Source organism: Harpegnathos saltator, unplaced genomic scaffold, assembly GCF_003227715.2.
Source record: "Harpegnathos saltator strain DR-91 unplaced genomic scaffold, Hsal_v8.6 scaffold425, whole genome shotgun sequence".
NCBI lineage: Eukaryota > Metazoa > Arthropoda > Insecta > Hymenoptera > Formicidae > Harpegnathos > Harpegnathos saltator.
In genome coordinates this window covers 483,393-511,319 of record NW_020230234.1, presented here as the reverse complement: position 1 = coordinate 511,319, position 27,927 = coordinate 483,393, and the positions used below count along the sequence as shown (strand labels likewise).

Genomic DNA, 27,927 nt, shown 5'->3' with positions numbered 1-27,927 from the left:
CATAACCATTAAAATTTTCAGATGATGCTCTCGACAACTAGAACGAGCAGACGTTTCTTGCGACTCGGTTCGAACTGATTGCGAAGTAACTCCCGAATTTGTCTCGTTTAATAGAGGATCCTTTGAAAAGAAGAACAATTGATCTTCATGGAATTCGTAACGTCACTTTTAAACGAAAAGAAAATGACTAAGGTAAAAACGACGATGTTAAGTCTCGCCTCATAAATTTCGTTTTCAACATTCTCGTGAAGACATTGTGATAATGCTTCAACATTATAATAACTGTATTTGCATTGTGAAACATATCTTCCAAGTTTCTAGTGGAACAAGTTATTGTGGAGTGGATGTTCATACTCATATTCATTACAATTTACTGCGCTAACGATTTATCTTTAATTAATAATAAGCTACCTTGCGTGTAAAGCTGGTTGTTCACCGTCAATATTTGTTACCATGAAAAATTGGGTATAACTTCAAACTTACATAGTCATATTCTTCGGGCTACAGTACCCACCGCCGTGCAAAATCGTGGACAAGGTAGTGATCGGCGAAGAAGCGCCGGTTTACCGGGAATGCGTCGGTATCGGCGAGTTGATTTACGAGCAGCTGTCCGGTAGTCCGGAGATAATCGGCCAGGTGAGTCGAAGTTATGCGGATTGATTGATACGACAATGTTGCTTTTTGCGAGATTGTCGATCTTCATGCCCGTATCGTCTCATGTTCCAATCAAACCACGAATTATTTATGTACGATGCAGATAGACGCGGTTGACGACAGACGTGCGACATTCGCCGACATCAAGGACCGAAGCGTCCGGTGTGCACTATGGCTGAAGAGTCGAGGTGTTCAACCCGGAGATGTAGTTGCTGTTTCTACCCACAACCACCTCGACTCCATTATGCCCTTACTCGGATGCCTCTACATCGGCGCGCTCTTCTATCCCATGCATTTCAAACTGAACATCCGTACGTTTATTATTGTATAAATCCCATTTAGTTATCACATTATCCAGACGGAGACAAGTGTTCGGTTGAATTAATGTGACAATAAACCAAATGCGAATTTCGGTCAAAGGGAACAGAACTTCTCGTTCTTATGAACTAAATTCGACTCTAAGAACCAGACATTTTGTTTCTCTTTTTCAACGCGTTTGGCTCCTTCATTCTCACGTTAACTCATCCAATCGGTCTTCTCTGTGTATAGAAAATCTAAATTAAATAGTTTAATAAATATTTTTAAGCAACATTCCAATTTGACGTCGTTCTCGCGCTTGTTCGTTAATTCTTCAGACGACAGCCGGTATTTCCTTTCTCTGGCGAAGCCGAAAATTATTTTCGCGAATGTCGACATGGCGGACACCCTGGTGCAAGCTGCGACGGAGGAAGACCTGAAGATCGAACTGGTGATTTTTGGCGAAGCATTCGGCTATGAGAGCTTCAGCAAAATCATCAGTGATCAGGATGCCGAGGCGGTCGATAACTTCCGTTGCAGACCGATCACCAGCCCGAACGAGATCGGGTTGATCGTCTGCTCGTCCGGCAGTACTGGGCCGTGCAAAGCAACGATGCTCTCGCATTTTGCGCTGATCAATAACATGCTGCACGACAACTCCTTCGCCGGGAAAGACGACAAGGTGGTAATGTGGTTTAGCAGCTTCCGTTGGATTTCCGGTGCGGTGCTGCCGCTCCGGTCGATTTATTTCCGCAAGACGTGGATCATTTATCCGGAATACAAGGAGGAATTGGTGTGCCAGTTGATTGAGAAGTATAACGTACGTAAGCATATACAGCGTGTAACATCACATACAAGTCAGTATGACGGATTACCTACTCCCATTAATGATAATGCAGAGGTTGCCGAAAAAGTCGTTTGTCATTTGTTGATCTCATCGATAATGATATTTGCAGTGCTCCCAGTTATGATGAATGCAACTCATTTTGTATCGTAATCATTTATGATAGCAGCCGAGCTTCATCAAATAAAAAAAAAAATATTTGAAAAAGTGAAACTGAGAAATAAATATTATACGAATTGAAGCAGAGTAAATAAGAGTAATAGTTAAGGGGACAAATAATGTAACATATTTTCTTGTTTCGCATAATTTCTTAATTTTTCTCTTGCATTGGAAAGTTCGGTTGAAATTGGAGATTAGAAAAAATGGTACAGAAATATTTAGAAGTCTTATATATTATCTTTCATCGTTTTTGGAATAGATCGCTCCTGTAAAAATATGAATCGACCGGAAACGCAAAATAAATTATTGATCGCAACTTAATCGATAATAACTATTAAGCGAGATATTTCTGGTATATAATCTTTTTTTGTTTTGACATCTCTTTTATCAAAAATAGCATTTGTTTTTCGAAGTGTTTGCAGCTTATAAGTAAATCAGAACATTCAAGCCACTTCTTTCGATAAAAAGAGTCCAGAATTTGAGCATTTTACACTATAATAAGAAATTTTCAATGAGGCTTGCCTTCTGTCATAAACAAATCCGATGCAAAATTAGTTGCATTCATTATAACTGGGAACACTGCAACTATCATTATCGACGAAATCAACGAGTGACTTTTTCTATAACTTCTGCATTTCGGACGATAACGTCCGAATGGTGGCAGGCAATCCGTCGTACTGATCTGTATGTTGATGTTATATGCTATACATTAGACATAAAAAGATATTTCTATGCATAAACATTTTTTTTTATTTTAGCAAATATATTACTAGATCGAAATAAAATTTAACTTACAATTTGAACAAAATTTACTAAAATATTTTGTTAAAAATAAAATTTTCAAATTCAGAGAATTTTATAAATTCATTTGCTAGATTTCAATAAACATTAATTATAATGCACTAAGCCAGAATTAGATTAAAATAAATATTTCAAGAAAAAAAAGTCATTTTCTAATTTTCGTGCTTTAATTTACTAGGCAATTAAATGAGGAAAATTTATTAATATAAACATTAATTACTTAAATTAAATAAATATAATTTTATTTCTTTAATCAAATGTAAATTTTTGCTATTTACTATTTGTTAAAAAAGTATGTTAAAAAATAACTGATTTTTACTCTCAAATCAAGTGATAAACGATTTCTTTATCAAATGAAATATAAATAATGTTGATTAAATAATACGTAATGTAGATAAATTTCAACCCTTTCGCTACGGCACAGTGTGGCGACTAATGTAAATCACGGGACAAAACGAGTAAAAATGAAAGTTTGATTTTTAACACATTACCATTAAAGATATTTAGTAAAATACTTATAGTTTCTTTTCCTATGTCGCAATTTCCATAATAACTAACAGAATATATATACAACGCAAAATCAACAGTTCAAACTGTTACATCTTAATATGATGCTAGCAAGATGCATCATCCGAGTTAATTTCATGTTGCATATACAATCTTGTTTAGTTTCAAAAATGTATTATTTCATCAGCTTTGTGTTACTGTATCAAATTATTTTCTTGTATGTTTCTCCAAAAAATATCTATTTTTCAACTTTATATATTGTTAATTTTCAGTGGAAATTTTAAGTATTAGGAGTACAAATAGTTTCCGCCGTTTTCTATCAAAAATTAGGAATTTATTGTGAAAGAACGGTACATTACGTTTTATTCAAAGTATTGTCCATCACTAGCCACTACTTTTTCCCATCTTTCTGGCAGCATTCGGATACCACGTCGGAAGAACTCTTCATCTTTTGAGGCTATCCACGAATCGATCCAATTTTTAGTATCTTCATACGATGTAAAGCGCTTCTTAGACAGGCCATGTGCTATCGACCGGAACAAGTGATAATCGGAAGAGGCAATGTCTGGTGAATACGGCGGGTGGGGTAGGACTTCCCAATTAAGTATTTCCAAATTCCAAAAGTTTTGACCGGTTTTGCAACATGTGGCCGAGCGTTTTGTCATGTAGGAGAATAATTTTGTCGTGTCAGGAGTAGTAATGGGCGCGTTTTTCCTTGAGTGCTCGGCTCAATCTCATTAACTGTGTTCGGTAGAGAGCTCCAGTAATGGTTTGAGCAACTCATAATACACGACACCAAGCTGATCCCACCAAATGCACAGCATGAGTTTTTTTCCATGAATATTCGGTTTGGTTGTCGATGTTGAAGTCGATATTGGCCAGGTGGTCCCCATGATTTTTTCTTCTTTGGGTTATCGTAGTGGATCCATTTTTCATCACCAGTGACTATACGATGTAAAAAACCCTTCCTTTTATGCCTGGCAAGCAGGATTTCATACGTGCAAAATCGGCGTTCAACGTCTCTCGGCTTCAGTTCATATGGAACTCAATTTCCTTGTTTTTGAATCATTCCCAACGATTTTAAACGATGTGAAATTGCTTGTTGAGTCAGTTCTAATGTAAGTGCAAGTTCTTCTTGCGTTTGGCACGAATCTTTCTCCAACAATGCTTCCAATTCCGTGTCTTCGTACACTTTCGGCCTTCCACTACGTTCTTTGTCTTCCACGTCAAACTCACCATTTTTAAACTTTTGAAACCACTCATGACAACTTCTCTCACTTAAAGCAGTTTCACCATATACTTCTACAAGCAATCAATGCGCCTCAGCTGCAGATTTCTTCAAATTAAAGAAGTAAATCAAAAGTTCCCGCAAATGACGCTTATTCGACACAAAACTTGACATTTTCGCACGAAAAAAATTATGTGATGCTGATACAGAGTCACTAATACTTCAAGGTTATGTTGTTACCACATGTCCAAACTTACGATATTACGTTTTACATCTGACAATTTCAACATAACCTTCTGGTGGGGTCATCTTTTGTCAAACGGCGGAAACTTATTTGTACTTCTAATATATTGAAATATATTATAAATTGTTGATTATAACAAAACTCCTGTAACATCCCGTTTCATACTAAAAATTTTATGAAACAATATACCTAAGACTACATAAATCTGTTTACATCACGTGCGCCTAAGTGCGCCTTTACGAAATATTTGTTGTTAAAGATGCACAAACGTATATCACGAAAGAAGGAGAAATTTCAAGCATTCGACAAAACAAATATTATATAAAAATGAGAATCAAAAATAAAATATATCTATTAAAAAAAAAAAACAAGTTTTTTTGTTTTATTTTTGTAATTTTGCTTATAACTTATTGTGTTGATTTTTTGTGACTAAATCAGAAAATTATTCATATCGTTAGGTCTTTAGAACTACACTATATATAAAATAAGTCATGGATGAAAATTACTTATGAAGGAACTTTCTTATTCATTGTATAAAATATATAATATGTAATAACTGTGGAGCCCATGTGTTAAAGAGGACACCCTATATATAAAGTAAAAAATTTTATGTTAACCTATTAGAGCCCATAGCTAACTCTGCTGGGATATCATCTAAATAACATATGGAATCCTCTAGTATGATAAAAATAACAAATTCGACGGAAAAAAGTTGCAAAAAGAATTTATTTATAACAAAATTGTTTAAACAATTTATTTAAAAAATGATTGTGTTGAAAATCTGATGCTGCCAAGCGATTTCGCTTTGAAAATTAGGTAAAAAACAATCATTTTTTAAAATAAGTTGTTTAAACAATTTTGTTATAAACAAATTATATTTGCAATTTTTTCCGCCGAATTTGTTATTTTTATCATACTAGAGGACTCCATATGTCATTTAAGTAATATTCCAGCTAAGTTAGCCATAGCCTTTAACGGGTTAGAAAAGAAGATGATTAATATCGAAAGAATATTTTCAAGTTAGAGTTAACTCCAAAGAGAAGAATTGTATGATTTTCATGCATACTTTTATTTTCGCTGAAATATTTATATTGAGTTCCACTTAACGCTTGCAACAATCGCGGCGTCATTCTTGTTTAATATCTAGCAAAAAACAATGGTAGAATGACGCTTCGATCGTTGCAAGCGCTAAGTGGAACGCACTGTTAGTATGAGACACTAACACTTCCAACGGGATAGAGCTCTTGTCTTTTGTTTCGTGCCTGATATGCTTTTTCAATCATCGACCACTGTTGCGACGCGCATTAAGAGGCACGATAGTCAATCGCACAATATATTACACATCTTCGCGCTCAGGCATTCACGTGATTTGACACACGAAAAGAACACAGTCTTTTCATCGAAGCCTCGACAAAGCAAAAAGGAATATATAAAAGCAAAAAAAAGAATAATAAAATAAAAAAACATAAAAAGATATAAAATATATAATAATAAATAAAAATAAACTTAATAACATATTATAAATATATAATAACAACGTATTTTAACAGTATATATATTATATAAAGAAAAACGGCTCAATGTCCGAGAATCGCTATATTTCACCACACTGTGGCGGCAGTTCGCTTCGCAGTAGCGCTGAACGGTCAAGGTGTATACATTGTGCATGGACAGTCTTTTGCATTCGGGTTCATATTTTACGCCTGAACAACGCCGCTTTAACGTGCTTTTGGAAGAAAAGGGAAGATACTCCTTCCGTCAAATAATTTGTGTGGCGGTCACAATTGGTGCTACTATCCACAAACTATTATAGTTCGCGAATGCCGCTAGCTGTAACTGCCGATCGTTTTTGCGGATTACATCATGGATGTTGACTATAATCGGCGTTAGGAGCGAAAAGGTTAAATAGATTCATTGACAAAGTCTTAAGAACGACGCAAGGAATAAGAAGTAATAAAATAAATATAATTCCGACCAAAAGAAGGCGATTAAAAGAAGTGAAAGAATGATGCTACCTAGTAATAAATATTTTTGTAAATTATAGAAAATATTTTTATTTTATAGAAAATACATTTTAACACTTAATAAATTATTTATTTAGTAAAAAGAAATATTTTTTTTAAATAAATAAACTAATTTATATTAAAACACAAATGCGCTCACAATTGCATGCAAACGAATGGAAGAAGAGGAGTTATTAAAATTTAACAAAATTTTCTTTTTTTGATACATTTTTTCTCACTGTATAAATGGTTTCAAAACAACTCAGACACTTTCTTTGCGATGCAGTTCGCAACGCAGCTATCTGTTCGAAAAAAATTATTTATTAATTCCCACGAGTTAAGTTCTTTTATTAAACTATCGGCTATGTTTCAAGCAAAGTATCGACAGCAAAGTTCAATTTATTCAGTTATTAAATATACATGTACAAGTTTGCAAATGAGTTTCATAGAAACTGCTTATAAAAAGGAAAGAATTAAAATAATTGAAATATGACTTGCAGGTAGCATGGATATTATTGCAATCTGCGCTGACTGTGGGAGTGTTAAAAAACGGATTTTTCCACAAGTATCAATTGCCCTCGCTGAAAAAATTAATTATAGGCGGCGCATTCATGAGACCACAGTTGCACGAGGCAGTGATCAAGGCCTTACCGCAGACAGAAGTCTTATTCACTTACGGTGAGAGTAAAAGGCCAAATGCGTATTATTTGTAATTGAAATACAAAGATAAATAAGCACATATCAAGATAACAATTAAAGAATATAAATATTCAAGCGAACGAGAAAACATTAGTCACGCATATGTTTAATAAGTAAGGCATGCGGATGTTGTGAATAATGTTTCTTACGCGATGGTTCTAATATCTTGTATCGATTTTCATTACGGATTGCCGATAATTGCAGGCACGAGTGAGGTCGGCGGAGTTTGCACTCTCCAAAGACAGGGTGATAAGATAGGCTCCAGCGGCTACGTGCTGAGAAACGGCCGATTGAAAGTGATCGCTGTTGATACCGAACGACCTCTGGGCCCCTATGAAGTTGGCGAACTGCTGTGGAAGTCGCCGTACACAATGACAGGATATTACAATAATCCTCAAGCCTCGAGAGAAACTTTGGATAAAGACGGTGTGTTTTTGCGCGATTATGCGCTGAGAGAAACGACGACAGTTCGTTTTGCACGAACCGGTTTTATTTATTTACATCGGAATCAGATATACATTCGTAATTTTCATTTTGCCTGATCATTAACTTAGAAGCGGAGCGCATTAAAATGCATTTAAGGCTAGCATGAGATATAAAACTTGTATTTTGTAATATCTGTTTTGTGATACTTAACATGAATTTAAAGAAAAATCGACAACACGAACATTTTTCTCAAATTTTTTATTGATGTAAATAAATCAATGTCACTGCTTTTAATATATATAATGAAATTTATATAATAAAATTTCTCTCTGTAATAACAAACTTTCTGAATCATATAGTAATGACGCGTATGATGATATGGAATGTTTAATATAAATATTTAATATAACATTTAATATAAATATTAATATATATTTACATGTGTTTTTCTCAGGTTGGGTACACAGCGGCGATCTCGGCTATTACGACAAAGATGGTGAAATATATATATGTGATCGCATTAAGGAAGTGATCAAAGTCCGAGGATGCTTCGTGTTTCCTACCGAGATTGAAAACATCTTACAGAGTCATCCAGCGGTATACGAGGTAGCCGTAGTACGTTTGCACAGCGACATCGACGACGAACACCCATTGGCTTTCGTAACGAAAGTCCCCGGTAAGGAGGTACGTGTTCCTATGCTACTATTACTAATATCTTTCAGAGGGAAACATTATATCGATATACACTCGAATGGAAGCAAGCGTAGGGCAAGTAACGCGATTGTGTGTAACAGCAATTTTTCTTCTTAATCTTTTTATTGATCATATTTCATTGAGAAGATAAGAAAGTTTAACGAGTGTATAAATAAAAGAAGGTGAGCTATATGAAAAATTATAGTTTGCGGATTTAGATTTCTTAAACAGAGTTGATAAAGTTTGCCTTGCAGGTGACAGCGGATGAACTGATTAAATTAGTGGCGAACAATTTGGAGGATCACAAGCATCTTCGTGGTGGTGTGCAGTTTTTAGACGAGCTTCCGCATACGGATACCGGTAAGATCGCAAGAAAACAACTGTTAGAATTGGCCAAACGCTTCGTGCTCGATGACGTATCAACAGAATATACCAAATAATTAAAAAGACGTAAAAGTAAAGAAAAGAAGCATCTAATATACTTGTAAGTAAAATTAAGATATCAAAATAAAATATCGTTGTTTAAACTTATATTTTTTACAAAAAGAATCATATCGCGAAATTAGATCATGCGCCAATAATTTTTGCAAAAACAACAGTATTGCACTAATATGCATCAATATAAAATATTGCATCAGTTAGAAGTAAAAAAGCTACGTATTAGAAATAATATTTTATGTACAAACATAAAAAACTTGTGAACGTGTATCAAATGTTTTGACTCATTTTTAAACTTTAATAATCAAAAGTTTTGAGAAAATATTTATTCAATAGTAGAAGCATCTATATGTAACATCTTGTCTATACTCATAGCAATTTTTATTCATTATTGATATTTAATTTAGATATTATATATAAGTTATTAATAATTATTATAAAATATGATACAAATATATAATATTTATTATTGAATATAATACGAGTATCATAAACTTTATAATCCGTAAGATTATTTTGTGTTATAAAGCCTTAATCTCTATTTTCATTAACATTGTAAATTCAATAATATTTGTGAAAATAAATAAAAATAAACTTATTTTAGTCGGGTACTTAATTGGGCATATAAAAACGTTCAACGAGGTTTATTTGCAGATACAAATCTTAGATCACATGAGCAGCTTCCTTTCTCTCCCGTCCACCGACTACTTCCTTCCTCTCTTCCCCTCTACACTCCTTCTACACTCCCTCTACCCTGACACCATTTACCGCTTCTAGGTTTCTAATACAATCCCTCTTACTACATTATGATATAAATAGAACGCATTAACATCATTAATATCTTTAAATTTATATTATAGTTATAATATAATATAATATGTAATATAATATAATATAATATATTATTATATTAATAAAAATACAACTTTTTTAACAATTCCATCACTTTTATCAATAGAATGGTAGTTATTGTCTTCAACATTTTTTAATAAATTATTGTTTCGCACCGTCTGTAATCTACGTCTTTAGACATATAATGTATGCGACAGTAATGAGAGAAATTAAAACCTTACAAGGGAATGGTCACAACTGTCTAATTCTGACTTTGTTCTCCTTGAAATATGTTGTTGAACATAAAAAATTAAGATTTACGATTTTTTTATATAACATATATGTCCAAATTTACTTCTAAAAAGTAAAACACTTGACAGATAATTTAATACATCTTATTTTGAAGGAATTACTTCGAAACCGTGAAAAACAGAAAACAAGTATTTTAAATGAAAATTTAAATAATTAGCGTTTTTGAAAAAAGTAAAATCAAATCTTGCAATAATTTAATATTTAAAACAATATCCTCCCATTATCATAAACTTAACAAATCTTAATAAAAATAATTTATGTGTGTATATTTATAAAGCAATTTTAATATTAAATATATCGTTATAATACCGTTATAATATATCCTAATTTAATAATATCTCAAATATTATTAAAGTGCGCTATATTACAATGATATAATATATTCTATCTGCTGTAATATATCATGATTTTATATTGTTCTAAGTATTATTAAAGCATACATCATAACGAGAAAGAGTACAGCATTATAATAAAAAAGTACATTGTGATAAATATACCGCTATGATTTAATAATAATTTGAGATGTTACAAAAGCACAGCATATGTATGCTTTGATTTGCCTTTACAATACTATTGATTGTGATCTGTAAAGTATTAATAATTTATTTTTAGTATTTTTATATTTTTATAGTCCAACATAAATTATACAATTATGTATGATCCATAATTTCTGTATGATTACGTAATCCATCATTACATAATGTTGTAATTACTTGAATGTTTCGTCTGTTGATGCATTTTATTATTCGTTTGCGTTGTAGTAATTACTTTTTCTCGATATCTTAGTTCACGCAATTCACGTAGTTTACGACTTCGTGCTGTAAGTCTATTAAAAAACTTGCGAGTCGTGAATAACATAACTGTAAGGCCGGGATTACAATGAACTTCACGTAATGGGACGCGACGGGACGTGAAGTTCATCGTAACCCCGGCCTTAGTTATATATGATATAACTGCATTAAGCAATTATTAAGAGTTTAAAAGTATAAAAGTCTAAAATAGAGAAATGAATTATCGATATTCTAACTAGTAATTGTAACTGCAGTGACGTTATAAGCGACGAACAATTCGAGAAAAACGTTTATCTAGAAGAGAGGAGATTTTTACGATCGTGATCTTTTTTCGAACCTTCGGATTGATAAATGTTCTTTGATCTTTCCCATTCGAAAATTTGAATTGAATATAGCATGGCAAATAACTGATCTTATCGTGATTATAATCACAAGAGAGATAAATAACTGTATTTATACAATTTAACATATTTATGTCATAAATGTCAAATTATAAATTTCTCCTAAACATTGAGTTACTATCGCAGAAATGTAGAAGCTGAAAACAAAATAAAAATCTGAAGGATTTAAAAGTGTAACTATAGTACTAAGGCGATCATTATAACGTCAGAAATTGGACAGTTACAACATTTGAGTCACAAGGGAAATTCGTCAACAAAATTTTGGCCGGAAAGAGAGAAACTTCTATATATATATATTGCTGCTATAAATATTGAACGTATCAAACGTAAATAGTAACAAGCGCTATAGAGAGAGAGGTGGTAGTCTAAGTCTTTTCCTTAGGTCAACTACGCTTCATACGTTAGTCGTGGATTGGTGTTCAAAGAATCCACAACTCGTCTCTTCCACTCGCGAAAATTTATTTCTCGTCGCAAATCTTTATTTAAATTTTGAGAGATTCTCTTATTTGTACAGTGTCACAGACCAATCACGGTTCGATAATTCAGTCTCGATCAGTAATATTGTATAAACGAGAGTTTCAATTATACAGGTGAATATACTTTTATTTTATATTATTGACATACACTAGAATTTCGTTATTTTATTTTATTTGGTAGCTTACGAGAACCAATAGTACTCACAAATATTTATCAATGACCTGTTGACGGGAACACATTCGAGGGCAGAAGTTCATTATGCGTAAAATTTCTCAAACAGTGTTTATAATATATTCAGATGATTTAAAATACGAGAAAAGCTCAAATTTTATCGATCTAATCTGTAATTAATAGTCTTAATGACGAGATAACTATGTATATATGCGCTTATTTGAAATATTACATATATAATCATATTAATATTCTTAAGTTGAAAGAACTAGAGACGTTAGATCTCTGGTCGATCAGTTAGCCGACACAAAAAATTCTCTTTAAAGACTGAAGGCCCTAACAACATAATTAATTTTGATTGCGACAAAACTTTTCCAGCATGTTACATTTCATTGTTATAATATGTCAAAGTATACGAAAACAGCCCTTTTTTGTTTTAACTTTAACTGCAAATTTCTCAAAATTGTGACATGATAGAATTTGAAAACCGTATTCGTATTCGTATTCAGAATACTACAAAAAATAACTAAACTCGTTCTTATGTTCGAAAAAGAGTAATTTTTGTCAAACTATACATTGTTACAATATGATAACAAGTTGTAAGTATATTTAACTAGGTTATCGCTTATCTATGACTTTTATCTTTTTCCACTTTTTGAAATTATTGGATGTGTGAATATGACTCCGCTCTTTCCCAACAGATGTTGCTTTTAGTATCGTTAACGTGTACTAATAACTGGCAACACTTGTATTCGATAGTACTTCATGTCAACTTTCAAACGCACTACGTGAAATTTGGTTTAAGTGTAAGCAATAAGTGTTTTACCCTACTTGGAAATGTCGGTTTTCGTTCCAAACAAACATTATTTGCGGGAAGTATTATTACACTATTTTATTGCAAAGAAAAGTGCAGCGGAAACTTATCGTTTGCTTGTGGAGATTTACGGTGATCATGCTCCATCTAATACAACTTGTAAGGAATGGTTTCGACGATTTCAAAATAATGATTTTGGAACTGAGGACAGAGAACATGGGAAACCACCAAAAAAATTCGAAGATGCTGAATTGGAAGCATTATTGACAGAGGATTGTTGCCAAACTATTAAGGGAGAAGTTTACCGACGACAACTAATGCGTTTGAAGCGAGCCATAGAAGAAAAACGGCCAGAATGGGTGAATAGGCACAGCAAATTAATTCTTCAGCATGATAATGCCAAACCGCATACCGCAGAAGTCGTGAAAAGATATTTAGATGGACAGGACTGGGAAGTGCTACGCCACCCGCCATATTCGCCAGACATAGCTCCTTCAGATTACTACTTATTCTGGACGATGCAGTCAGATCTTACAGGAGAACGGTTCACTTCATACGAAAATATCAAAATTTGGCTTGATAATTAGATCAGCTCAAAAGACCAGGACTTCTTCAGGCAAGGAATACATAAATTACCTGAAAGATGGGCGAAGGTTGTAGTTGCAGATGGAGCATACTTTCAAAAAACTTTTCTTTAATTTTCTAAACAAGCAAATGTGTTTTATTTTAACAAAAAAGGGCGGAGTTATATTTACACACCCAATAATATGCATATATTCAGGCGAAGCAATTCGGAAGTGGGCGACATAAATTTCTTTGTTTACAAAGGAGATAAGTTTTTTTTAGATTTTCTTCTATGTCCGAATTATTCAAGCAGTTGATTCTGGAAATTGAACGAATCGGTCGACCTTATCAAAATTAATTGAATTCGAAGCTCTTCAAACAAGCTCAAATGCATCTGAAGAAGCCTCGAATTTCTCCAACAATTTATCGATCTCTCATGGTCGACCGACCATAAAAGAAGGAGGGCGTACTAGGTGGCGACGGGAAGCCGCCGTGCATTCGGAACTTGCACCTTATTTTCGTTCCGAAGAGAGAAAAATATCGAGAGTGCGGTAGTTTCGCTAGACCGGGAATAGAACCAGGGTCTTTCGCTTGCCAAGCGACTGCTCTATCTAGACAACTGAGCTACTTGACGCTCCACGCTCCACGCTCACGACGCTCTCCTCTCCCTAGATAACGTTAACAGATGTCATTCGGAAGCGACATCTCTAGTGCTATTCCGAACGCACGGCGACTACAGAGAGAGAATTTGATAAAACAAATAAATATTTCGTCTATCTTGTACTTTCTTTCATTTCATCCATACTTCGTAAACAAATGATCAATATCAATTTAATAAATCAGAAATTAATATATTCGTTTAATTTTCAAAACGTTCTTTTAATAGAGTGATATTTTCGAATAACGGCACACTATTTGGACGATTGTCTTTTACTCTATTCTATTACATTTACTGATTTACTGAAAACGTTTATCGAAACTTAAAAGCAAGTGAATTCACAGTGAAATGGTAACGGACAAACCAGAGGTAAGAATGTCCTTGACACCGTATTCCCGACAAGATAATTTAGAAAGACTTTTAAATAGAGATATCGTAAATATTGAAACGTAGTAAGCAGAGAGCAAACTTTTTTTTGTATTACGAAATTAATGGTATATTAAATGTTTAATTGAATGGACAGCCCGACTTCACGGTGGAAAATAATATTTACATAGGACAAAAAAGGGCGTATTCCGACACTTGTAAAAGCATCGGAGAACTAATTTGGAAAAGAATTGACAGCTTTAGTGATAAAGATGCACAGGTTAGTTCATATTTATTCAATGTATCACTACATACCCTCGCACATCTAACGTCACGTTGCGTATGATAATTTCCAACTGTGACCTTTTCGGGCTATTAAAACTTAAGATCTCTTCAGAAGAACAGTTTTCGAATAGAAAAGATTCAAATTTCGGACCTTTGTTATTTTAAATTAAAAATTGCATATTGGTAACCTACAGAACGTTGTACGAAAAATGACGAAGTAAAATGATTATATTATGTTGTTACATCACACGCGCGATCCTCGACGATTTGAGAAAAATGTTAGGCATTTCAAAAAACAAATCTACCTGTCGCCATACCCATTTATTACTATATTATGGTGAAAGTGGAAGAATATCTTGTAGTCATCATTATTAGTGAATTTCCGGCAATGCGTGTTTTATTAGAGAGAGAAGTCTATGTATCTAGAGACAGAATTGATTTAAATAGAATAATTGAAGAAGTGACATGTCGAAGATGTAACTGTAAAATTTTTCGAAAATTAAGGGGACTTTCTTTTCAAAATTTTACATAAAAATACGACAATTTCTCATTAATAAGGAAAATAATTTTACAGATATCGCGTTGATTATGTCATAAAACATTATCAGAAAATACTAATTATACAGATTATACAATGTTACCTAATAAAGCTATCAAAAATCGTTTTATAATTGTACATTTATTAACATATATATTCAGATTCTTTGACCGTCACTGTGCTTAATTTCTTATTTATCTCTTATTTATCTCTATCTGATGATTGCTTCTTCTAAATTATATATGTGATAAACACGTGTTTGAAATTCATCTTTCTTACGCTTCGTATATTCAAATTTTTCCGGTGAGATAATAACATTATTTTTGCCTATTTGGTTTCGATTCCACAAAAGCACACGATGTTAAATCGTGTATAGTTATTTACATTTCCAAGTGAATGAAATTTGTAATTTTCGTAGGCAAAAGCATTAAGTTCGACATTTTGACATAGAAATTTGATGTGGAATCTCTCAAATATCTGTATTCAGTATTTAATAAATATTTCCAAACTATTATTGGATAATAATTTTTCAAATATAGAAAGAAAATATGTCTCGAAAATTAAAGGAGATTCTTTTTCAAAATTTCACAGAAAATTCGATGCGTTTCAAATATCGTACATATGTTTAAGAAACATTGTTTTGAATTATTAACTAACGGAATTCCGAATTTTGTATCAAATTTATTTTTAATAACATTGTAACCGAGAGAACTATAAGAATTTAAGAGAAATACATATGGTCGCATCGATGTTGCATAAACATCGACGTAATGACATATTTCCCGTTTTACGACACGTGATCGTTTATGTTTCTTTCTTTACTACCGAAAATGATTTGAGTTTCAGCTCGTGACAGAGAAACGCTCTCTCGAGACTGCAAAGAAATTCAACAAATGACAATCGACAATTAAAAAATTATTCCAAAATCACAAGCATGTTATTACAACCGGAAAATCCGCGATGGAGCGAACATATCCAGCAGCCTGGAGACATTCGTGACACAACTGATAATTTTTTGCTTTGCAGATCGATGCATGCACAGAAGAACTGGTTACGTATAAGGAACTCCAGAGAAAAATTACAAAGTGCGCCATTTGGCTGCAGGAACAGGAAATTAAACCAGACGATATAATTAGTGTGTGCACGCATAACCAGATAAATGCTTTCGTGCCGTGTCTCGCAGCGAGTTATATCAATGCTATCTTCAACTCATGGGATGAGAACATGAATTTGCGTGAGTCTTCCTGCAATTCTCAGAAAAAAAAACAATTCGATTCTGGTGATGGAACGCGAATAATGTCATCATTGTTACATGCCGCTTCGTTCAATTTTATTTCGTTGTTTGATCAAGTGTTATTCACATATCACAGGTCACAAGACGTTAATAGTAATGTTATAAATATTTTTGTTTGTCAAAATTCAAATTTACGTGCAGCCACATTCGTATTTTACTTCTACTTTAAAACCGGAGCCCTTATATTTTTGACTGCTAAACTATATTCTTCTTTTTTATATTCCTTGCGTTTTAAAATGCAAGTCACTCAATGCAGAGAATATGGCACATGACGATAAAATAATACAGCTAACATTTACCTCTGATCTCTGATCTCTGATCTGACATCTGTCTGATCTCTGATCGCATTGCTATCAATCTACTGCTATTTTTCGGCAGATATGATTACAAACGAGCAATCCTCTTCAGAAGCATATTAGTTTTCTTTGGACTTTTTTTCTGTCTTTCTCTATTTCGCTTCTTTTTGTCTAAAATCTTTTCTATATATCGTGATAAAAATTAAATGTTCGTAGCTTTTGAAATTTTGGGACACCGTTATGATTTTAAATAGCTTTGTCCCGTTAGAATAACTCAGGTAGAATTACACTTTTTGGCCGATTTCCTTATTACTATTGCTATTCCTTTTGTTTCGCAGGAACTAGGCTACTCGTGGAGATATAAAACGTTATTAAAACGATATTGGTTGAAAATCGTACGGGGCTTTGATGTATATTACCCCACGTATTGTGTTCATTGTTTACAAAGTAAACAGAATTAATATTATTATTGCCGTTATTGCTGTTATTATTGCAGTTAGTAATAGTAGTAGTATGTTATAAAATTGAGAAACAATACTATAATGGAACACATAATAGTATGTTAATTTATATATATATATATGTTTTTTATATAAATTTCAAAATTTTTCCCTTTCCCTTTCAAGGGTTGTGTATAAACAATTATTATATTTTATTATATAATTATATATTTTACGTTATAACATACTATATAATAATAATAACTCTGTACATATTTTGCAAATACATGGCGTGCGAAATGTTACACCCATCGTCGATGGGTTGTGATATTTCTTATTAAGTGAGGGTTGAATAGATTCAAGTTAAGTGATCGAAATTGAATTCTATGAGGGGGGCTGGGCGAGAAGTTCATCTTTCCAATATGATAGCTGAGCAAGATTTGCCAACGCTGTAATAACTCCTTTGTTGTATCGGTATGATTCATACAAACTTTATAGAATACAAACTTTGTGGAATAGCGTCTAAAGTTTTATAACGTTTTATATGTTTTATAACGTCTTAATCTTAATTTAAGGTGGATAATTCCGAACGGTCATATGTATATCCGCCATGGTGTGTCTGTTATTTATTTAAATGCATATCCCGATCTGTCTTTTGGAACCGAATTATAAGAAGGTAAACAGTGGGGTTAAAATTTACGAATTTATCGAGGAATACAATATAGCTCCAAACATCTCAGAAAGGAATACGTTACGTTGCGGTACGTAATAGGACCGACGTGCATCAAATCCTCGTGTGATTTTCTAAGCTAATATTATCCCTGTGGTGTGATTCTGTAATTCGTTATTGGAGTTAACGAAACTGTCATTAACTCCAATAACGAGTTAAAGAATCGCACTGCTGAGCTCTTACGTATCCCTGAGTTCAAACGTCTACAAGCAAACTAGATATTACGAAACGAGAGGAATGGCGATGGTAATAAAAGAAACCGACCCGAATATTTAAGTCAAATGGAAGTCGCAAGCAGAATCTTGCGTGACTATTTCAGATCATACGCCTTTGTATTCAAATCGCTTCTTCTCTCTCATTTCCTTTGTATCCCTCTCAAAATTTCATAGAGACATTCTTACATATAATATATATATATGTAAAATATAATTATAAATATAATATGTATAATACATATAATATATATAAATAAAAATATATACATAATATAAAAAAAAATATATATATTTTTTTAGAATATTAAAATTAGGAAAATTAAAAGAATTGTAAAACATTTTTAAAATTATTCTTTCTTTAATTGAATTTCGCTTAAAATTATTTTATACATGTAGTCAGCAATTAATTGATATCACTGAAGTATTGTGTTATGTTATTTAATTGAATCATCATTACAATCATTCGTAGCCTGCGTATGTTCTCTACGATAAATTTCCGATTACATTTAAACTCTTAAATTACCTGAAATCTCAAGCTTAATCATTAACTCGCCAACTTATTAACTCCAAAAGCAACTTTCGAATTTAATTAGCTTCGAAAACCCAATTTGCTTAATGGAAGTTTATCGTGGAGGAAAATGAATTTGAGTCAACTCGAAGCGTTTGTCCGATCTAACGTTTCGTCATTCCACAGAAACTGCGCTGCATGTGATGCAAATGACTATGCCGAAGGTGATCTTCTGCAACGAGAAATCCGTAGGCGTGGTGCTGCAGGCAGTGCGCGAAAAGAATTACAAGCCCAAGGTGGTGGTCTTCGGCAACCACCCCGACGCAGTTTCGTTCGCGAGGATTTTGAGCAGCTACAGCGATGCGCAAGCGGCGCGCTTCCGTTACGTCGAGAATGACAATATCAGGAAAACGTCGTGCATCTTGCATTCATCCGGTACCACGGGAATACCGAAGGCCATCGAGTTGTCCAATTACTCTATGCTGTCATTGAATGAAGAGAGCAAGATCAATATGAACGAGACGGTAACGCTTTGGTTCTCCTCGATTTACTGGGTCAGTGGTATATTGTTGAACCTGAAGGCGATTAGTCAAGGTGCCAAGGTGATCGTCTATCCGAAATTTGACGAAGAGATGACGTGTATCTTAATCGAGAAGTATAAGGTAAGACGAATGTGAGGAAACTCACCGAGACCGTTCGTATCGCGATGTAGACGCGTTAACTATCCACTAATAACTAACCATTAATAATAATCAACTGTTAATAATGACCAAGTATATAACGTTAATAATAACCAAATATTAATGATAACCAACAAGTTCCGCGGGCAAATTTGTTTCTTCGTTTGTTTTCCACAATTGTCGTGCAATTGCTGTTCTTCTTATGAATTTTGTTTCGAACCTTACGTAAATCACATGTCGACTTATCTAAGCGCTCCTACGACTTAATCGAAATTGAAATTAGTTCATTATGCAAATTATATTCTCGGATAAAATGTTGCTATTCATGATGTATATAAATGTGATGTACGATGTAATAACAAATCGCGATAATAGGCAACTAAGTTGCGACTTGCATCTTCGATGAATTTTTTATTATACACTTACAGACACGTTATGCTCGGTCCACGAGTTTTATATCCAATAAATCGGTAATCTCAACGTGAAATTACATTTGTAATAAAATACATTGAAAACCCATCTTGCTATTCAGGTGACGTGGCTGTTCATAGGAACTAGCATGACAAATCGATTCCTCAAAGCCGGTTACGTAAAGAATTATTCTTTATCTACCTTGAAAATTATCTTCTGTAGCGGTGCTATCCTCAAGCCGGAATCACAGAAGGAACTGAAAAGACTTCTGCCGCACGTCGACATACTGCAGGCTTACGGTAGATATCGTACCGACGATACGTACGATGGATTGTCACAAACGCGACATCAAAATTTCAAAATGATTTATCGTCATTTATCAAAATATCAAAATATCAAAATTTCAAAATTTATCAAAATATCAAAATTATTTATTATCGGAAGAGAAGTTTGACCGCTATTTTATCTCGCGTTTTTAGGAATGACGGAACTGGGTGGAATAGCAACGTGCCAGATGCCGCACCACAAGCTCGGTTCTTGTGGATCTGTAGTGCCGAATATGCAAATAAAGATCGTAGATCCAGAGAGCGGAAAGACTCTCGGCTCGAACGAAATGGGAGAGCTGTGGGCGAAATCGGAAAATATAATGACTGGTTATTACAGAAATCCCGAGGCGACAAAAAGCACGATTGACAAGGAAGGTAGTGAAAAGTTTTATTTCTTGTGTGACTTGTGACGTCATATAAATTGACAAATATGAACGAAGCGGAAGAATTATCTACACCTAATATATAAACTAGATGGATTTGCCAAATTACAAATTAACTCTGTTTCTCTCCATGAAAATGATTGAAATAAATTCGAATTTCTTCCAGGATGGTTGCACTCGGGTGATCTTTGCTACATCGATGAGAATGGCGAGGTATTCGTGGTCGACAGGCTGAAAGAGCTCATAAAATACAGAGGATATCAAATCTCACCTGCGGAGATAGAAGATTTTCTACTAACACATCCAGCAGTGTTAGAAATTGCGGTGGTAGCAGTGCCTCATTCGACGGACGATGAACATCCTATAGCTTACGTCACCAAGAAACACGGAGCTACGGTATTATCCAAATTTTTCAATGTGCTCACAAAAATTATTTTGCAAAATATGAAATTTGATATATAAACTCTCGTTGGTTGGCTTTAACACATACGCAGAGAGAGAAAAGAATGTTTGGTTGAACGAAGCAATTTTTATGATAAAATATGAACAATACAGAAGTTCCGGTTGAAGTTATAAGAATTCAGGATAAATTATCAAGATTTCTGATTAAATTTAGACAGAATTCTAATATTTCCAATTGTGATTTCTGAATTGCTGATATTTTATGGAAAATTAGTTTACTCTACTAAACACTTCTCTCCGTGTGTACAGGATGATTCATATAAAGTGACCTATTTAATTATTTACAAAAGTGGAAGACATGAAAAATAGTTCATACCAACTTGTTCAGTATAAAAGAAAACGTCGTATGATGAAAATGATTATGTTATAGGCAGAAACCTTGAAGACATTTCAACGTCAACTTTATTTTTTTAATGGTGAATTTGATATTTCTTTTTATTTTTTTTACTTTTTAACATATGATGGCCCTTTTTAAGACAAGTTCAATGATATATTATTATAATATGATTATTCAACTTCGTTACTCTGATTACTTTATATAAGACAGACCGTGGTGCGGCATACAGTAATCAAATTGCGTCTCTCCTGCAGGTAACAGAGCAAGAACTGATCGACTATGTGGCGAATAATATGATGGACCATTTTAAACTTCGTGCCGGAGTAGTGTTCTTGGATAGTTTACCTTATACAGAATCAGGGAAAATTGCGAAAAAGGAATTAAGAGCATTGGCTAAGAAATTAGCGATTGAATGAAATATATTGAGGACATGAACTCTTGTTCATGTCATCAAAATTACAGATATTTATGCGATTAAAAAGGGGACAAATGTGACAGATAATTGTTTTATAATTTAAGAAATTATGATTTATGTATATATATATATATGTATATATATATAGGTGTACAAATGAATAATCCAAATTATTTTAAGCAGTTATGACATCAATTTTAAATTGAATAGATTTTCCCGCTCTTTTGTGATTATGCAATGTTGACATATAGCTGTTGAAAAGAACATATTGTTTGGCGAAAGGCCCAACATAACCTTCAAAAGTATTCAGTTCAGTACAGTCGAAAATGGCAACAGATAAGGTGCATATCCGACACTGCATTCTTTACGAATTCCAATAAGAAAAAAATGCTGCAAGAGCGTGCGAATCGATTTGTTCCTTTCTCGGCGAAGGTGTTATATCGTACGATGTGTGCGCATTTTGGTTTAAGCGGTTTAAAAGCGGTAATTTCAGTCTAATCGACAAATAACGCCCTGGAGGCCCTCCGAAGTGCGATAATGATGATTTGGAACAACTGCTCGCTGAGAATGCGGCACAAACATAAAAAGAGCTTGCAGAACAGTTGGGAGTAACGTAGCAAATGATTTCCAAACGCCTACATGAGATGGGAAAGATCCAGAAAGAAGGAAAATGGGTGCCTAACTGCATGAACTTACTGAAACCAATAAAAATCAACGAGTGGCAGCGTATCTTTCTCTTCTCAATAAGCAGCGTCGAAAGTCTTTCTTGTAGAAAATCGTTACGGACGATGAGAAATGGATACTCTATAACAATCCGAAACGCAGAAAGTCATGGGTAAATCTCGGCGAATCATCAAAATCGGTCGCAAAACCCAATCGCTTCTGAAAGAAGGTTCTTTTCTGCATTTGGTGGGATATCAAGAGCGTGCTTTATTATAAGTTGTTGGAACCGGGTGAAACAGTTACTGCGGACTGCTACCAACGTCAATTAATCTGCTTGAGTCAAGAATTGGAACGAAAACGCCCGTATATTGGCAAGGGAGAACGTCCAGTGAAATTGTTGCATGACAACGCCAAGCCACACATTGCTTCCAGTACAAAAGACACCATAATGAGTCTTGGCTGGGACGTCTTGCAGCACGGCCGGCGTATTCACCAGACATTGCTCCATCCGATTATCACTTGTTCCGGTCGATGCAACACGCCTTGTCCGATATGCACTTTCAATCAGTGGATGAGATCCGAAAATGGCTTGACGACTTTATTGTGTCCAAAGACGTAACATTTTTCCGAGATGGAATTCATCAGCTGAAAGATGGCTTAAAGTTATAGAAAGCAACGGCGAATACTTTGATTGAACAATTTAATTTACTTTCTTTTAAAATAAACCTTGAATGTAGCTGAAAAAATTGGATTATTCATTTGTACACCTAATATATATATATATATATATATGTGAATATTCTATTTTCTTATTTTTAATATTTAGACATTAATACGGACAAAAAAAAGTTGGAAATTATTCTCGTTGATTTCTGTGCATTTCATGCATTGTAGAGTAGCAAAAACTAAAATATGCGCATTTCTATAATTATCTTTTTGTACTTTTGGGAGTTAAGCAACACTTAAAAATTAATTCTATATATTGATATATTGATATATTGATGATAAATATCCTAGTGAAAATAATAAGTTTCATGAGCGTTTGTTTAACGTCTATGTGAGCGTTTGCAAGAGAAGCAGTTCGTTAGAAGTTTAGAAACAGTCAGTAGGGAGTTTCTAGAGCGGAAATTGCAATGCTGCAGCGTTTGAAGGTGTGTTCTTCAGCATTGCAAAACTTTCATGAAACGTTATATACAGCATTTGATCGAAGCGTTCCGAAAGCGTTTGAAACCCAATGGCATTCTTATAAAGTTTAAAAGCGTATAAACTCTCAAGAAACTCTCATCGAACGATTGTCAACGCTTTATAAAGCTCCTTATTTTTGTCAGGATAAGCGTGCAGTGAGTTCTCTCTCCTCCTAAAACTCCAGCAACAGTTTTTCAATTTGACAATGTACAAGAAATCGCGTTTCCGAGTGATGAGTGAGTAATTTGATTTGAGTCACTTCTTCACAAGAAAGGTGCAGGGTTCTTTGTCAAAATGTTACACATATTAAAATTTTATTTCTTGTTGTCTTTGTTGGATTGCCTTTAAAATTCTTTTAAATTCTTCTTTGTTCATACCAGATAAGTGTCGATAAAATATATAATCCAAAAAACGTAATTTTTCACGACTGCGGAAAAAAAGAAGATCTCAATAAAACTGATCATGGGCATTAGTTGTGGATTAGAATATACACGATACTTTATTTCCTAATTCTCCTTTTCCATCTTTCAGCGGTAATTATCGAAAACATGAAGCGTGTCACTCTCCCGTTGCAAAATGTAATTTTATGCATATTTTTAACATATTAGCTCAAAATTACACATTTTCCAGCTGTGTCATTTTTCCATATGACGTGCGACATATTGCAGTGATATTAATTAGTGTCGCGAGTTTTATTATTAGGGAATATTAAGTTCTTTTGTCTTACTTGGAACAGCCATTAGAAAGTCTACGATCTTTTCCCCAGTAGGAACCATTTCTTCCGTTGGATGCAGGAAACCATATTTGTCACTATCGTCTATTTAGTAGCCTAAGACTAGCGACTTCTGGTACGTGTCCATGATATTGTGTCCAATACAATATAAGGGAATTACAAAACTACTATCTCTACACACACATATATATATATATATACATATATATACATATATATATATATATATGTATATATACAGTGTCCGGAATTTTTTGGAAATGAAAATTTGTGAAGATTAATCAGATCGAACTATAAGGAAAAGTCAAGTATTATTTTGCAAAAATCGCAATAGTTATTAAGTTATTAATGATTGAAATTTTGCGTACTTATTTGTAAAATGGTAAAGGGCACTTTTGTTCTGAATAACCTATTCTAAATTTATATGACGGCCATTGTGCCTAGCGACAGGTTTAAAATTCAGGGTTCAAAGTTCAATATATTTGTACCTATCACTAGACAGCCGTCATATGATTGTAGATCAAGTCATTCTGAACAAAAAATCCTTTGTCATTTTGTTTCTCGCGGTTCGACAACCGCCCTTTGGTTGTCACCGCCCAGTTGAACGAGAGAACATTGTTGACTTACCCTCTTGCGAAACAGGAGCATTCTAATCGTCACCACTGCTTCGTTCAATTTAAGTGCATCTGTGCATACGGCACCAACGATATGCATCCGGCAAGTTAATTGAGAAAAATCACTCATCGTGATAGATCAAGCGGAGAACGATCGTTTCGGATTTACTGTCTATCTATCTATTATTAGCTCCGAAAAATTAGTTCGAAAAAATCGCGTTATCACGCCGATTAATTTCTGCACTAGGCTTAATGTGGTGAAACCTGTTAACAATACCTATTCAATCTGGGTTTCGCAAACTGTATTTATGATAAATATCATAAATCGAATATCATAAGTCGAAGATATATCGAATATTTTGTGGATATTCCGAGTATTGCTGTATGCGCGCGAAATATTTTCAAAATATAGAAAAATATGAAACTTACCTTTATTTACCTTATTTTTTTTAAACAAAAAGCTAAAACTAAGCACACGCGCAATACGTATTGTGTTATTTTTAGAAATCTCAAACTCAAATTATTTTTCTTTTTCAAGATATATATGTACGTAACTTAAGTTTTTATAAGCGAAACTTATAACTATAATAAAACTCTACAAAACACTGTTCTATTGTACAAAAGAAGTGACATATTAAAACAGTAGCGCCAACTGAGAAACTCTACTCAACATCAACTCTGCAAATGAGAGCGATTTGCAATCTAAAGACAATAGTATCCAAAACACCTAATGACACATAGTCTTCGGATACTTCGGAAACAGTATCTTTATTATTTACTGGAACACTGAGTCATAGCCCGTGATGGTTATTTTATTTATTATTATAACAAATTAGTTGTACAATGCAATAAAACATATTTAATGCAAAAGATCTTGGCGCGGTATATTTTGGAAAGAAAAATAATTTGAATTTGGTATACATGAATCATGAAAAAAATAATTTGAGTTTGGAATTTCTAAAAGTAACACAATATGTGTTGCGCGTGTACTTAGCATTATTGTTTTTACCTTTTTGTTTAAAAAGGTAAGTTTTATATTTTTCTATATTATATGACTTTTCCACAGAGATGATGTAAAAAATCAAAAAGTGTTTATTTACAATGGCGTAATGAAAATAATCGTAAAACATAAGGCCAATGAGCAAAGAGATATAAGAGAAATATTAATATTGAAAGAAATTTTAAACATAGCGAGATATACGTACAAGCTTAATAGCAGTCACATTAGCAGCAGTGCATATTAGTGCAAAAATAACAGTATTGCACTAATATGTATCAATATAAAATATTGCATCAGTTAGAAGTAAAAAAGCTACGTATTAGAAATAATATTTTATGTACAAACATAAAAAACTTGTGAACGTGTATCAAATGTTTTGACTCATTTTGAAACTTTAATAATGAGAAGTTTCGAAAAAATATTTATTCAATAGTAGAAGCATCTATATGTAACATCTTGTCTATACTCATAGCAATTTTTATTCATTATTGATTTCATTTAGATATTATATATAAGTTATTAATAATTATTATTAAATATGAATTTATGAATAAGAGTATAATATTTATTATTGAGTATAATATAAGTATCATAAACTTTATAATCCGTAAGATTATTTTGCGCTATAAAGCCTTAATCTCTATTTTCATTAACATTGTAAATTCAATAATATTTGTAAAAATAAGTAAAAATAAATCTATGATATAAATAGAACACATTAATATCATTAACATCTTTAAATTTATATTATAGTTCTAATATAATATAATATAATGTAATATATTATAATATAATATAATATAATATAATATAATATAATGTAATATAATATAATATAATATAATATATTATTATATTAATAGAAACACAATTTTTTCAACAATTTCATCACTTTTATAAGAATAGAATGTTAGTTATAGTCTTCAACATAAATTATTGTTTCGCACCGTCCGTAATCTTATGTCTTCAGACATATAATGTATGCGACAATAATAAGAAAAATTAAAACCTTACAAGGGAATGGTCACAACTGTCTAATTCTGACTTTGTTCTCCTTGAAATATGTTGTTGAACATAAAAAATTAAGATTTACGTATTTTTTATATACGTATCCAAACTCACTTCTAAAAAGTAAAACACTTGACAGATAATTTAATACATCTTATTTTGAAGGAATAACTTCGAAACCGTGAAAAACATAAGACAAGTATTTTAAATGAAAATTTAAATAATTAGCGTTCATGAAAAAAGTAAAATCAAATCTTGCAATAATTTAATATTTAAAACAATATCCTCCCATTATCATAAACTTAACAAATCTTAATAAAAATAATTTATGTGTGTATATTTATAAAGCAATTTTAATATTAAATGTATTGTTATAATACCGTTATAATATATCCTAATTTAATAATATCTCAAATATTATTAAAGTGCGCTACATTACAATGATATAATATATTCTATCTGCTGTAATATATCATGATTTTATATTGTTCTAAGTATTATTAAAGCATACATCATAACGAGAAAGAGTACAGCATTATAATGAAAGAGTACATTGTGATAAACACACCGCTATGATTTAATAATAATTTGAGATGTTACAAAAGCACAGCATATGTATGCTTTGATTTGCCTTTACAATACTATTGATTGTGATCTGTAAAGTATTAATAATTTATTTTTAGTATTTTTATATTTTTATAGTCCAACATAAATTATACAATTATGTATGATCCATAATTTCTGTATGATTACGTAATCCATCATTACATAATGTTGTAATTACTTGAATGTTTCGTCTGTTGATGCATTTCATTATTCGTTTGCGTTGTAGTAATTACTTTTTCTCGATATCTTAGTTCACGTAATTCACGTAGTTTACGACTTCGTTCGTGCTGTAAGTCTATTAAAAAATTTGCAAGTCGTGAATGACATAACTGTAAGGCCGGGATTACAATGAACTTCACGTAATGGGACGCAACGTGAAGTTCATCGTAACCCCGGCCTTAGTTATGTATGATATAATTG

The 27,927-nt window shown here is 32.9% G+C and overlaps 2 protein-coding genes across 5 annotated transcripts; both read left to right on the top strand.

Moving 5' to 3' along the window:
* Nucleotides 1-26: 26 nt before the first annotated feature.
* LOC105184869 (luciferin 4-monooxygenase) lies at nt 27-9,272 on the top strand. Its single transcript, XM_019842127.2, has 8 exons — nt 27-192; nt 508-636; nt 758-965; nt 1,290-1,771; nt 7,238-7,415; nt 7,641-7,862; nt 8,317-8,546; nt 8,810-9,272. Exons 1-8 carry the CDS (start codon nt 148-150, stop codon nt 8,993-8,995), a joined length of 1,680 nt encoding a protein of 559 aa, XP_019697686.2. The 5' UTR covers nt 27-147; the 3' UTR covers nt 8,996-9,272.
* Nucleotides 9,273-11,724: 2,452 nt separating this feature from the next.
* On the top strand, nt 11,725-21,819 carry LOC105180504 (4-coumarate--CoA ligase 1). Of its 4 annotated transcripts, none has more exons than XM_025301473.1 (9): nt 11,725-11,918; nt 14,357-14,381; nt 14,536-14,658; nt 16,228-16,435; nt 18,871-19,346; nt 19,897-20,074; nt 20,255-20,476; nt 20,651-20,880; nt 21,538-21,819. In XM_025301473.1, exons 2-9 carry the CDS (start codon nt 14,361-14,363, stop codon nt 21,697-21,699), a joined length of 1,620 nt encoding a protein of 539 aa, XP_025157258.1. In that variant the 5' UTR covers nt 11,725-11,918; nt 14,357-14,360; the 3' UTR covers nt 21,700-21,819. The 4 variants fall into 4 exon arrangements, with proteins under 4 accessions (XP_025157258.1, XP_025157257.1, XP_025157256.1 ...); XM_025301472.1 differs by having other exon boundaries at nt 14,241-14,381; XM_025301471.1 differs by having other exon boundaries at nt 11,725-11,920; nt 14,230-14,381.
* The last annotated feature ends 6,108 nt before the right edge of the window (nt 21,820-27,927 follow it).